This window comes from Somniosus microcephalus, chromosome 11, assembly GCF_052327205.1.
Source record: "Somniosus microcephalus isolate GS21.2 chromosome 11, FLI_Smic_1.0, whole genome shotgun sequence".
NCBI lineage: Eukaryota > Metazoa > Chordata > Chondrichthyes > Squaliformes > Somniosidae > Somniosus > Somniosus microcephalus.
The window spans coordinates 37,959,482-37,973,357 of record NC_140997.1 but is presented as its reverse complement, the minus strand read 5'-3'; the positions used below and the strand labels follow the sequence as shown (position 1 = coordinate 37,973,357).

General features: G+C 47.1%; 1 protein-coding gene across 3 annotated transcripts in view; it reads left to right on the top strand.

The window, feature by feature from the left end:
- Positions 1 to 13,876, top strand: part of c11h16orf89 (chromosome 11 C16orf89 homolog) — a 123,596-nt gene that overhangs the window by 53,592 nt on the left and 56,128 nt on the right. For all 3 annotated transcript variants that reach the window (XM_086000487.1, XM_086000486.1, XM_086000488.1), the window contains exon 5: positions 5,386 to 5,548. In XM_086000487.1, the coding sequence (XP_085856613.1) occupies positions 5,386 to 5,548 (163 nt within the window). The remainder of the gene's footprint in view (positions 1 to 5,385; positions 5,549 to 13,876) is intronic.

The window sequence follows — 13,876 nt, the reverse complement described above, 5'->3', positions numbered from 1 at the left end:
TACCCTTTATCCGGACTTCCGAAAACCGAAACCCTCTAAAAACCGAAGGTTTTTTCGTTCAGCGTAAGTCGTGCGTACGAACGAAAAAACCTTCGGTTTTTAGAGGGTTCCGGTTTCGGAAGTTCGGATAAAGGGTAAGTCGTGCGCACGACCCCCCGCCGACCCCCCCCCCCACGGACCCCGCCGGCCCCGACAACCGCGTCCCCCCCGCGGACCCCGCCGGCCCCGACAACCGCCGACCCCGCCAGCCCCAACAACCGCCGACCCCCCCGCGGACCCCACCGGCCCCGACAACCGCCGACCCCGCCAGCCCCGACAACCGCCGACCCCCCCGCGGACCCCGCCGGCCCCGACAACCACCGACCCCGCCAGCCCCGACAACCGCCGACCCCCCCCCGCGGGCCCCGACAACCGCCGATCCGACCCCGCCGGCCCCGACAACCGCCGACCCCGCCAGCCCCGACAACCGCCGACCCCCCCGCGGACCCCGCCGGCCCCGACCCCCGCCGACTTACGCTGAGCGTCAGCGTAAGTCGTGCGCACGACCCCCCCGCCGACCCCCCCCCCCGCGGACCCCCGCCGACCCCCCCGCGGACCCCTGCCGACCCACCTTCCGAAATCCGAAATTCTCCTTTATCCGAAACTCGGCTGGTCCCGAGGTTTTCGGATAAAGGATAGTCTACCTGTACTGGCCCACTACAATCCAACACTACCGATTCGGTTAGCATGTGATGCGTCTCCCTATGGCATTGGAGCGGTGCTGTCACACAAATTCCTTGACGGTTCAGAGAGGCCAATAGCCTTTGCGTCGCGCTCGTTAACCTCAGCCGAGCGTAACTACGCCCAGATTGACAGGGAGGCCCTCAGCCTGGTGTGGGGGGTGAAGAAGTTCAATCACTATCTGCACGGGCAGAAATTCACCCTACTGACTGATCATCAGCATCTGGTCTCCATTTTTAACCCTAAGAAGGGCGTTCCGGTGATGACGGTGCAATGGCTGCAAAGATGGTCCCTTTTTCTAGGGGCACATCAATACGACATAGAGTACAAGGGTACGAAACAGCATGGAAACGCTGATGGGCTGTCGTGCCTACCATTGCCTATGGTGGAGGAAGCACCTGCAGTGGACCCTGTTGAGATATTCCATTTGACCATAGTCGAATGTCTGCCTGTTACAAACTCAAGTATAGAGAAGGAAACCCGAAATGACCCGACACACACTCGGGTCTATGATTTGCCGGTGAAGGGATTGCCAGCACATGGCGACTCACTGTTGCCAGCATTCTCGCCAAGGAGAGAACAGCTGTCAGTGTGCCGGGGGACCTTGATGTGTGGATCCCGAGTGGTAATTCCACCCAAGTTGAGAGATAGAGTGCTCAATGAGCTTCATGAGGGTCATCTGGGAGGGGTAAAAATGAAGAGCCTAGCCAGGGCATTTGTGTGGTGGCTGGGAATCGATAAAGAAATCGAGGATATGATCAAGAGATGCACAGGATGCCAAAAGGTCCAAAACGCTCCACCACAGGCCCCGCTACACCCATGGGAGTGGCCCTCATCTCCATGGCAACGGGTAAACATTGATTTTGCTGGTCCATTTATGGACTCAATGTTTTTAATCGCCGTGGATGCACATTCGAAATGGCCAGAGGTCATCAAAATGTCCTCCACCACCACGGAGAAAACTATTGCAGTCCTATGGACCATCTTCGCCAGGAATGGCTTGCCTGAACAGATTTGCTCCGACAATAGACCACAGTTTGTGTCCGAGGATTTCCAGAGGTTTTTGAGGAATAATGGGGTAAAACATTACACATCTGCCCCATATCATCCAGCCACAAATGGATTGGCTGAAAGGTTTGTTCAGACCTTTAAAAAAGCAATAAAGGCGATGTATAACGACGACATACCACTACAACACAAGGTGGATAATTTCTTGTTTGCTTACCGGAATGCGACACATGCAGTCACCAACCAAGCTCCAGCCATAATGTTCTTCAAGCGAAGGCTAAGATGTCGCCTGGATTTGCTCAAACCAAACATAAGACGAGATGTTGAGGATAAGCAATTCCAGCACATCAATGAGAAGCCAACCAGGAGCTTCAAGATAGGGCAACCAGTCTTGGCCCGCGACTACCGAACAGAAAAATGGCAGCCAGGAGTGATATGCACACGGCAGGGACCACTAATGTACACAGTGGATGTTGGAGAGAGCATCGTGAGACGCCATGCTGACCAGATTCTAGAGTCACCGGAGCAAGTCAAATCCATACCACGAGCATGCGCACCTGGTGATGAACCCGAAGTACAGATTGCGTCTACCTCAGAATCGGTGGTATTGGAAGCTGACGAACCAACCAATGACAATGAGCCAGAATCGACTCCGCCGCAAGAACAGGATACTCGAGAAAGGCACTATCCAGTCAGGATCAGGAAGCCTCCTCAAAGACTGAATTTATAAATGATTACTTCAGTTGATGTATATAGTAATAGTACAGAGAAAATTGTAATTGTAATTAGTTATTATTTAGTTGTTAAATGAATGTTATGTACTGTTTATCTAAAAGGGGAGGAATTGTTGTGTATGTACCTTTTAAGAGAGAACTGCTTTTATACTGTAGTACCGGCAGTGACCACCCCTGTATATAAAGCCGTAGCAGGCTTCTGTACTTTAAGTTCCAGCATACCCTCTGTTCAGTAAACACCTGTTATTATTGTTCTCCTGCAGTCCGTGTGTTATTGATACGCGGACACTACAGAATTCTCTACCAAAGAAGGCAGTAGAGGCCAATTCCTTAAATCTATTCAAGAAGGAGTTAGATATATTTCTTAAGGCTAAAGGGATCAAGGGATATGGAGAGAAGGCAGGAACAGGGTACTGAATTTGGATGATCAGCCATGATCTCATTGAATGGCGGAGCAAGCTCGAGGGGCCGAATGGCCTACTCCTGCTCCTATCTTCTATGTTTCTATACAAATTAAGAATTTAGATGGGTATGCCATGCAATCTAAAGTCAACTTAGTTAAATGAGCATGGTTTATCGCATTTAATTTATATGAACATTGTGTAACCACCTTAAATTCACTTGTTGCCGCTTGCTATTTATATTAAATAGCTGAAAGGAGCTATGATTAAATCATCAAAGATCAATTTTCACCTGGGGTAAAACTGTTATACATTATAGTGTATTAAATATAATGGGTAGATTTTCCTGTTGTGCCTGAGTGCGGTGCATAGAGTAAAATGGTGCAGGCAGGATTGCACACTTGTAATGGAACACATTTGATTTCTATCCATTTAAATTAATAGATGGAAAATTGGACGGGGGCCATTATGGGTATGTAATGCTCCCCACACTATTTTCTTCTATGAACAGTGCCCATGGACTCTTTTGTACCAAGTGCAATAACAGGAAAACCTGCTCTAATAATTCCAGTTTAGAGCAGAAAACCAATGGTGCACAAACTTAGAAGTATGCTCCCAGATTCCATTTCTAAAATTTTAGAATCTGACAAAGGAATGTCTTGAAACTTGCATAAGAGGTGACATCGATTAGAGAGAAAGAAAGAAAGGATATACATTTATATAACTCCTTTCATAACATCAGGACATCCCAAAGCACTTTACAGCCAATTAATTACTTTTGAAGTGTAGTCACTGTTGTAATGTAGGGAAAAGTGGCATCCAGTTTGCACAGAGCAAGATCACACCAGCAGCAGTGAGTTAATGAGATAATCTAGTTTTTAGTAATAAATATTGGTTAGGACAGTGGGAGGAGTCTCCTATCTCAAATAGTTCCATGGGATCTTTTATGTCCACCTGAAAGGGCAGATGGGACCTTGGTTTAACATCTCATCTGATAGACAGCACCTCTGTGAGTGTAGCACTCCCTCAGTACTGCACTGGAATGTCAGCTTGGATTATGTGTTTAAGTTTCTGGAGTTGGACTTGAATGCCTTGATCCTCTGACTCAGAGATGAGAGGGCTACCACTGAGCCAAGGCTGACACCTTAAAATCATCTTCACAGGAACAGTAGGAAAATCTGAAGGCGAGCCCTGCTGGGTTGATCTCATTGACATTATGGTTTCCACTTGCACTCATTGGCAGAAGTTGGTGAGCAGGCCACCTATCCAGCCTTTCGGTCAAGGGATGGTGCTTGATGTGTAGGAGGGAGAGGCAAGAAGAAAAAAAGTTCACTTTGAAATATAAGTTTGAAACAGATGATTATGGGAATCAGATGGTTTATTGTTTCATTTCATTATGTAGCTCTTAATTTTGATGATCTTCAAATTTTAAAACTTAAACCAGTAATGAAATGGAGAGAGGCATAAAAATGTCCCTTTAGAGTAATAAGGCTCTTGAGAAAGAAATGTGACTGCATATAGGATTGAGTACGAAGACAGGATATTCATTATATGAAACGATAAACAGGTTAATATAAACAATGCTAGATTTTTAGGGGGAAAAATTGGGTATCGCCTATTTTGGGGCGTTAATATTGGCCAGGCGCAAAGTTTAGTGCCCGGCGCTAATTATCGCCTCCAACTGCAAAATTCGCCTCTATCGTCCCTGGAGATGAGCGTTAAATCAGGTGCTACACACCTCTCTTAAGGCGCAAACATCAGAGAGCGAGGCGCTACCTCAGAACGCTACCGAAGTTCAGGCGATGCCAATTACCATGGAAGCCAGACAGACTGGCACTGTCCAGTTCTTAAAGGGGAGGGGCCATCTTGCTTGCCAGCCACTCCCTGCTCATTGCAGCCTTGAATCTCGGCCTGGAGAGACCTCAAAAGCAATTGTGTTGGAAGCACTAAAGGATAGGCCCAGGGAAAGAGCTCGGCACTTAGGAACCTCAAAAGTGGTGCTGAGGGCCAAAACTCCTTAGGACAGTGTTAAAACCAAAAATTTTGCCAACAAGAAAAGGCAGGAAGCACCCGCCTTTAAATAGCACTCCCCCAGCCCCTTCCTGACTTGAAAACATTCCCCTCTACCTGTCGTTCCTAGCAGCAGGCGCTAAGGCAGGGGGCACGACTCAATATCCAGTCTGGAGTGCTACCGGGGCGTTGCATGCTTGACTGATGTCATGATCTGCAGGCGCAGGAGATCGTGGCGGTAGTGTTTAGCGCCGCCGCAAAACGACTGATCAATTTCGCGAGCGGCGCTAAAATCGCCGCGCTCGGGTGCTAAGTTCCTAGCGCCCCATTAGCGCCCCCCAGGAGGTGCTAACGGGAGGCGCTAAGCAACCGAATTTCTCCTCCTTAGTAATTATTTCAAAGAAAAAAAATCAAGGTTTAAGTGAGACAAATCAAACTTTGTGGTAAAATGAATTTTGATAAAGCCCTTATCTTTCTTTCCTACATGATTTATTTTTCTATTCAAATTCTAGAAAAGATGCTCAAATATTGTAAGAGCACGGTACATGGAATCAAAAGCTTCACTCATTGTTCAGGGTTATAAGAAGATTTTCTGCGCCAATATGATGCGAAGAAACCTGGAAATCGAAGATAATAACTTCCCATCTCTGCTACAAGATTTATTTCTGGAAAACAGTAAGTAGCTTGAATTTAAGGACACATTGCTATGATGAAATTGAAAATAGAAAACTAGGTTTAGGATCTCCCCAGTGTATACTACATGGATTATTAAGTGCATGTGATGTTTTCACATTGATTGTTTGTTGTAAGTATTGTATGGCTTAAATTCCTATTGGAATTTTTTTACATTGTTCTATTCTCGCCATTTGTTCCCTTTACAAGAATCTTTGCGCTGTGTATCTTCCTCCAGACAAGACCACTGTCATTGCAGTGTTCTGCCAACAAGAGGCAGTTTCGTAGTTGCTATTGCATGGCATCTCAAATAGCTGCCTGCTCAGACCTAACAGAACTCAAATATCGAGGCCAGGCAATTTTAAGTGACTGTTACCTCTGGAACTTGAACTTTATGATCTGCTTGTCTGTCAAGCACTTAGTCACATGAGGTACTTGGCCACCATATAAGCTATTGTTTTAATGGGGCACTGCCTTAATGGGAAAAAAAAGCTTTGGTAAACCTTTTCCTATTTCAGGAGAGTGAAGAGCCAGAAGTGTCATGCCTGTTAAGTCCGTGAATGATTGAGACACGGACTAGCAGGAGTGAAAACAAACTGATCTTTACTGGTGGAAGTTCATAACGAAACTAAACAACCGAGGCTCTCTAGCGCCTTTTATACAGGGGTGGTCACTGCCGGTACTGCAGTCTGAGACCAGTTATTCCCTTAAAGGTACATACACAACAATTCCTCCCCTTTTAGATAAACAGTACATAACATTCATTTAACAATTAAATGATAACGAATTACAATCACAATTACTGTTACTAGATACAGTGGTTAAGTTTAAGCAATTATAAGTTCAGTCTTTGAGGAGGCTTCCTGATTCTGTCTGGGTAACGTCTCTTTGGGGTAACAGGTTCTTCTGGCAATGTTGAGTTGGAATCAATGTCGTTGTTTGGTTCATCTGCTTCCAATATTACCGGTTCTGCGGTAGCTGCAATTGGAACGTCGATTTCATTACCAGGTGTATCAGATCGTGGTGTGGAGTTGACGTTTTCCAGCGACTCTAGAATCTGGTCAGCATGGCGTCTTACAATGCTCTCCCCAACGTCCACGGTATACATGAGAGGTCCTTGTCATGTACAAATCGTTCCTGGCTGCCATTTCTCAGTGCGGTAGTCCCGGGCCAAAACTGGTTGACCTATCTTAAAACTCCTGGTCGGCCTTTCATTCATATTCTGAAACTGCCTGTTCTCCACATCTCTTCGGACGTTTGGCTTAACTAAATCCAAGCGGCATCGTAGTCTTCGATTGAAGAACATCATGGCTGGAGTTTGGTTGGTAACCGCATGTGTCGCATTCCGGTAGGCAAACAAGAAGTTGTCCACCTTGTGTTGTAGGGGTATATCTTCATTACACATTGCCTTGATAGCCTTCTTGAATGTTTGGACAAACCTCTCGGCCAATCCATTAGTGGCTGGATGATATGGTGCAGATGTGTAATGCTTAACACCATTGTTCTTTAAGAACCTCCGGAACTCTTCAGACACAAAATGTGGGCCATTGTCAGAGCAAATCTGTTCAGGCAGCCCATTCCTGGCGAATATGGTTCGTAAAACTGTGATAGTTTTTTCCGTGGTGGTTGAGGACATTTTTATTACCTCTGGCCACTTTGAATGTGCATCCACCGCAATTAAAAACATCGAGTCCATGAAGGGACCAGCAAAATCAATGTGCACCCTTTGCCATGGAGATGAGGGCCACTCCCATGGATGCAGAGGAGCTTGTGGTGGGGCGTTTTGGACCTTCTGGCATCCTGCACAGCTCTTGGTCATCTCTTCGATTTCTCTATCGATTCCCGGCCACCACACAAACGCTCTAGCTAAGCTCTTCATTTATACCCCACCCAGATGACCCTCATGAAGCTCATTGAGCACTCTATCCGTCAACTTAGGTGGAATTACTACTCTGGATCCACACATCAAGGTTCCTCTGCACACTGACAGCTGTTCTCTTCTCGGCGAAAATGCTGGCAGCAGTGGTTCACCATGTGCTGGCCATCCCTTCACCGTTAAATCATAGACCCGTGATAGTGTCGGGTCATTCCGTGTTTCCTTTTCTATGTTTGCATTCGTCACAGGGAGACATTCGACTATGGTCGAGTGGAATAACTCCATTGGATCCACTGCAAGGTCTTCTTCTTCCACCGTCGGCAACGGTAGACGTGACAATCCATCAGCATTTCCATGCTGTTTAGTTCCTTTGTACTCGATGTCATATTGGTGTGCCCCTAGGAAAAGGGACCATCTCTGCAGCCGTTGTGCTGTCATTATCGGTACGCCCTTCTGAGGGTTGAAAATGGAGACAAGAGGTTGATGATCGGTTAGTAGAGTAAATTTTTGACCGTGCAGATAGTGATTGAACTTCTTCACCCCCCACACTAGGCTGAGGGCCTCTCTGTCAATCTGAGCGTAGTTACGCTCGGCAGAAGTTAATGAGCGTGACGCAAAAGCTATCGGCCTCTCCAAACCATCAAGGAATTTATGTGACAGTACCGCCCCAATGCCGTAGGGAGACGCATCACACACCAGCCTGATTGGCAGTGCTGGGTTGTAGTGAGCCAATACTTCCTTCGAAGTGATTAAGTCCTTACTCTTCTGAAAAGCACGTTTACAATCATCGCTCCATTTCCATGCTACCCCCGTTCGCAGCAGGGCGTTCAGTGGGTGCAGAATTGTCGACAAATTCGGCAAAAACTTATGGTAGTAATTCACCAACCCGAGGAATGACCTCAGTTGCGACACATTTTCAGGCGCTGGGGCCTTAACAACCGCTTCAATTTTGTCAGGGGACTTATGTAACCCCTCTTCATCAATCACGTGGCCACAATACGATATCTGTTTCTTAAAAAATTCGCACTTGGGGCGGTTGGCTCGCAGCCCATGTTCCCGTAGTCTAGTGAGCGCCTGTTCTAGGTTGTTAAGGTGTTCACTGTCATCTTCACCTGTTACAAGGATGTCGTCCAAGTAACACTGAGTCCCCGGAATCCCTTGCAGGACTTGTTCCATCGCTCTTTGCCATATCGCTGGAGCCGATGCTACTCCGAATACCAATCGATGATACTGGTAAAGACCTTTGTGAGTGTTTATCGTAAGATACTTCCTAGAGGACTCTTCAACCTCCATCTGCAAATATGCTTGTGCTAGGTCAATTTTTGTAAAACGCTTCCCTCCAGACAGCGAGGCGAAGATGTCTTCTATCCTTGGAAGAGGATATTGTACTGTGCAAATGACAGGGTTCACCATCACCTTGAAATCCCCACAGATGCGAATCTTCCTTGGCTCTCCGGACTTATTGCTTAACGTTTTCTTCATGACAGGAATGATGGGTGTCGCCCACTCGCTCCAGTCAACCTTAGACAACACGCCCGCCTTCTCCAGATTCTCCAGCTCTGCCTCGACGGCTGGGCGAATTGCATATGGTACCGGTCTTGCTTTGAAAAACTTGGGAACTGCATTCTCTTCTATTTTTAACGAGGCGGTTACGCCTTTAAGCGTGCCCAGTTCTTGTTGAAATACCTCTTTGGCGTTAGCTAAGATTGTTGACAATCATCCAGGAGTGATGTCGTCATCTTTTTTACCGTCCACCGTCATTGCATGAATGGAATGCCAATCCAAGTTTATCTTCCTGATCCATTCCCGTCCCAATAACGGTGGTCCACCATTTGGCAGTATGTAGAGATACAATTTCCGTATTTTCTTGCCATTGTATTCGACAGGCACCCTTATTTTTCCTCTGGGGTATACTTTTTGCCCCGTATACGTCGTCAAGACGATGGATGTCTCTCTCAAGGGTATGTGTGAAAATAGCCGCTCGTAGTCTCGTCAATTCATGACGGTTAGCGCTGATCCTGTATCCAATTCCATTTTAACTTGGGACCCTGCTATCGTGAGAGTGACTCAAATGGTTCGGTGATCCTCTTTTGCGATTACATTGTGAAGTTTGAGACAGCTTAGTCTCCTGTTTCCGGATTCACTATCGCTCATCTGGTCTTTGGAACTACTGTCTGTCATCTTTTGTACTTTCTTGTACGGTTCCTTAGTAGCCTTTTTGTTTTCACTGGTCTTCTTCCCAGACCTACAAACTCGTGCAATGTGTCCAATCTTCCCGCATTGTCTGCATATTTTGTCTTTGGACCAGCAGTCCTTCTGGTCATGGTTAGTTCTGCCGCAGCGATAACATTTTGCAAATCCCCGTGTCATTTCGTGGGTGCCGTATTCCTGTGGTTTTTGTTGAATTTCTGCAGCTCCCCTGGCTGCTGCTTCATACGATACTGCCACGCTGAAAGCCTTATCTAGCGTCAGCTCTTTTTCTGCGAGTAACTTCTTCTGTGTTCCTTCACTCAGGAGTCCACAGACAAATTTGTCCCGTAGGGTATCTGCCAGTCCTGCTCTGAACTGGCAGTGCTTTGATAGCTTGCGTAGTTCCGTAAGATACTCAGCATTGCTCTCATCTTTGTGCTGCGTTCTCCTGTGGAATTTAAATCTTTCTGCTATCAACAGCGGTGCAGGTTTTAAGTGCTCCTGTAGAACAGCAACAATTTCATTAAAACTCTTCGCCTTCGGTTTGGCTGGGGTAATCAGGTCCCGCAATAGGCCGTACGTTCTAGCGCCCATTAAGTTTAACAATATCGATGCCTTTTTCCCCTCCGCTATATCGTTTGCCTCGAAATATACCTCGACTCTTTCCACATACGTGGTCCAGTCCTCTAATGTATTATCAAAAGCAGTGATACAGCCAGTCTTCGGCATCTTGCAAATCTAAAATGGCGCCTCCCGCGCTTTGCCTTCTTCTCCGATTTAACAAAATGGCTTCTTCCCCGCTGTTGTTAGCGCTGCTTTCCACAGTTTCTTGCGCGTATTTTTTTCTTTTATTATTTTCCCGTCGTGGAGCGGACCCTCTGGGACACTTCCCTCCCTCTTCTGAGGTCCGAACGCTGCCCAGCTTCGAAACACCGGCTGCGCCCTGTATGCTCCACCCTCTCTCTCTCTCCTTGCTTCCCGACTCGCTGCCCGGCCCCGTTGAAAGGCCACCCGATCGAGCTTCAGCCCGCCGCAGCCCAGGAAGGATCAGAGCACTACCTGCCACCAGCCCGATTAGCTGGGAAACCACGGACCGAGGAACCCAGCCTGGCTCTGGAAAGTCACTCCTGCAAAGCCTTGAACCTGATGATTGACGGTCGACGCCCGTTTCTCGAGTTTCAATGGCCTTTTTTTTCTTTCTGGCTCCGACCTTCAACAACGTCGTCGGAGCTGCTGCTGAGTTGCAGGTAAGTTCGTTTCTTACTCGTTGCCAGTGTTAAGTCCGTGAATGATTGAGACACAGACTAGCAGGAGTGAAAACAAACTGATCTTTACTGGTGGAAGTTCATAACGAAACTAAACAACCGAGGCTCTCTAGCGCCTTTTATACAGGGGTGGTCACTGCCGGTACTGCAGTCTGAGACCAGTTATTCTCTTAAAGGTACATACACAACAATGCCTATTTTATAATTTAAAAAAAACTACAAAAGCAGGCGGCTTTCAGTTTTTAAAAATAATTTAAAAAGCAGATAATAATCTTAAAAATGTTTAAAACGTATGAGCAAGTAGTTGTGTTTGGGGGGAAAGAGAAACTATCTGAAATTGTGTGGTTGTGTTGGATGGAAAGCTTAGATTCCTAAAGCAGTATAAAAATTCAGAAGCGATGTGGTAACTGAAAAGAGGGTATGTCCTAAGATCATGTAAGATTTTTATATGTTGGGGGTGGTATAAAAACCGGCGCGAGCACCGAGGCCCGACCAGTTCGGACCAGGGAGCAGTGAGGCGAGGAGCGCGGTATAAAAACCGGCGCGAGCACCGAGGCCCGACCAGTTTGGACCAGAGAGCAGCGAGTCGAGGAGCGCGGTATAAAAACCGGCGTGAGCACCGAGGCCTGACCAGTTTGGACCAGAGAGCAGCGAGGCGAGGAGCGCGGTATAAAAACCAGCGCGAGCACCGAGGCCCGACCAGTTCGGACCAGGGAGCAGCGAGGCGAGGAGCGCGGTATAAAAACCGGCGCGAGCACCGAGGCTTGCCAACTCAGCAGCGGGGAGAGAGGTAAAAAGTAATCAGAGTGTGACGTCACCAGGGAGCAGGTAAGTGATTGGTTGGTGAGTATTTCTCTATTTTTTAAACTTTAACTCTGTGGTTTATAGTTGCTAAGGTCTTTCTGGTGTAGCGGGAACTGTTGGTAAACCATACAAGCGCCCTAGAGTTTATCTTTAATTGGTGGTAGTGAATTAATTTAAATTAATTAAAGGGTAAGTCATGTCAGGACAGCCCAGCCCTGTGTTATGCTCCTCTTGCTCTATGTGGGAATTCAGGGACGCTGACTGTGTCCCTGACGACCATGTGTGCCAGAAATGCATCCAGCTGCAGCTACTAGCAGACCGCATTGTGGTGCTGGAGCTGCGGATGGATGGGCTTTGGAGCATTCACGATGCTGAGAGGATCATGGAAAACACGTTTACTGAGTTGGTCACACCGCAGGTAAGAGCTGCACAGGCAGAAGGGAAATGGGTGACCATCAGGCAGAGCAGTAGAGGCAGGCAGGTAGTGCAGGGGACCCCTGTGGCCATCCCCCTCTCAAACAGGTATACCAATTTGGATACTGTTGAGGGGGATGACTTACCAGAGGAAGGCAGCAGCAGCCAACTTCCTGGCACCAGGGGTGCTTCTGCTGCTCAGGAAGGGAGGAAAAAGAGTGGGAGAGCAATAGTGGTAGGGGATTCTATCGTAAGGGGAACAGATAGGCGTTTCTGTGGCCGTAGACGTGACTCCAGGATGGTTTGTTGCCTCCCTGGTGCCAGGGTCAAGGATGTCACTGAACGGCTGCAGGGCATTCTGAAGGGGGAGGGTGAACAGTCAGAGGTCGTGGTTCACATTGGGACCAATGACATGGGTAGGAAGAGGGATGAGGTCCTGCAGCAAGAATTTAGGGAGCTAGGTCGCACATTAAAGAGCAGGACCTCAAAGGTTGTAATCTTTGGATTACTCCCGGTGCCACGTGCTAGTGAGTATAGGAATAGGAGGATAGAGCAGATGAATGCGTGGCTGAAGAGTTGGTGCAGGAGGGAGGGCTTTAGTTTCCTGGATCACTGGGCTTGCTTCTGGGGAAGGTGGGACTTGTACAAGTCGGACGGGTTGCACCTGAACCAGAACGGGACAAATATCCTTGCGGGGAGGGTTGCTAGCACTGTTCGGGGGGGTTTAAACTAAAATGGCAGGGGGTTGGGAACCTGAGCAGGGAGACAGAGGAAAGGGAAACAGGGATAAAAGCAAAAGATAGGAAGGAGGAAAAACAAAAGTGGCAGTCAGAGAAATCAACGGTTTAAATCAAACGTGGCCACAGTAAATAATAATTCTAATAGGTCTAAGAGCGTTAAAAAAACAAGCCTGAAGGCTTTGTGTCTGAATGCGAGGAGCATTTGTAATAAGGTGGACGAATTGGCTGCGCAAATAGAGGTAAACGAATATGATTTGGTTGGGATTACGGAAACGTGGCTCAAGGATGGCCAAGACTGGGAACTCAACATCCAGGGGTATTCGATATTCAGGAAAGATAGGCAAAAAGGAAAGGGAGGTGGGGTAGCATTACTGGTTAAAGAAGGGATTAATACAATTGTAATGAAGGATATTAGCTCTGATGATGTGGAATCTGTATGGGTAGAATTGAGAAATACTAAGGGGAAAAAAACATTAGTGGGAGTGGTATATAGACCTCCAAACAGTAAGGCAGAGGTTGGGGATGGCATTAAAAGGGAAATTAAAGAAGCGTGCAATAAGGGCACAGCAGTCATCATGGGTGACTTTAATCTACATATAGATTGGGCCAACCAAATTAATAACAATACTGTGGAGGAGGAATTCCTGGAGTGTTTACGGGATGGTTTCCTGGACCAATATGTCGAGGAACCAACCAGAGATCAGGCCATCTTAGACTGGGTGTTATGTAATGAGAAAGGATTAATTAGCAATCTTGTTGTACGAGGCCCCTTGGGTCGGAGCGATCATAATATGATCGAATTCTTCATTAAGATGGAGAATGAAGTAGTCGACTCAGAGACTAGGGTCCTGAATTTAAATAAAGGAAACTACGATGGTCTGAGGAGCGAGTTGGGTAGGATTGATTGGGGAATGGCACTCAAAGGGTTGACGGTGGATAGGCAATGACAAACATTCAAAGACCGAATGGATGAGCTACAGAATTTGTTCATCCCAGTTTGGCATAAAAATAAAACAAAAAAGGTGACTCAACCGTGGTTAAC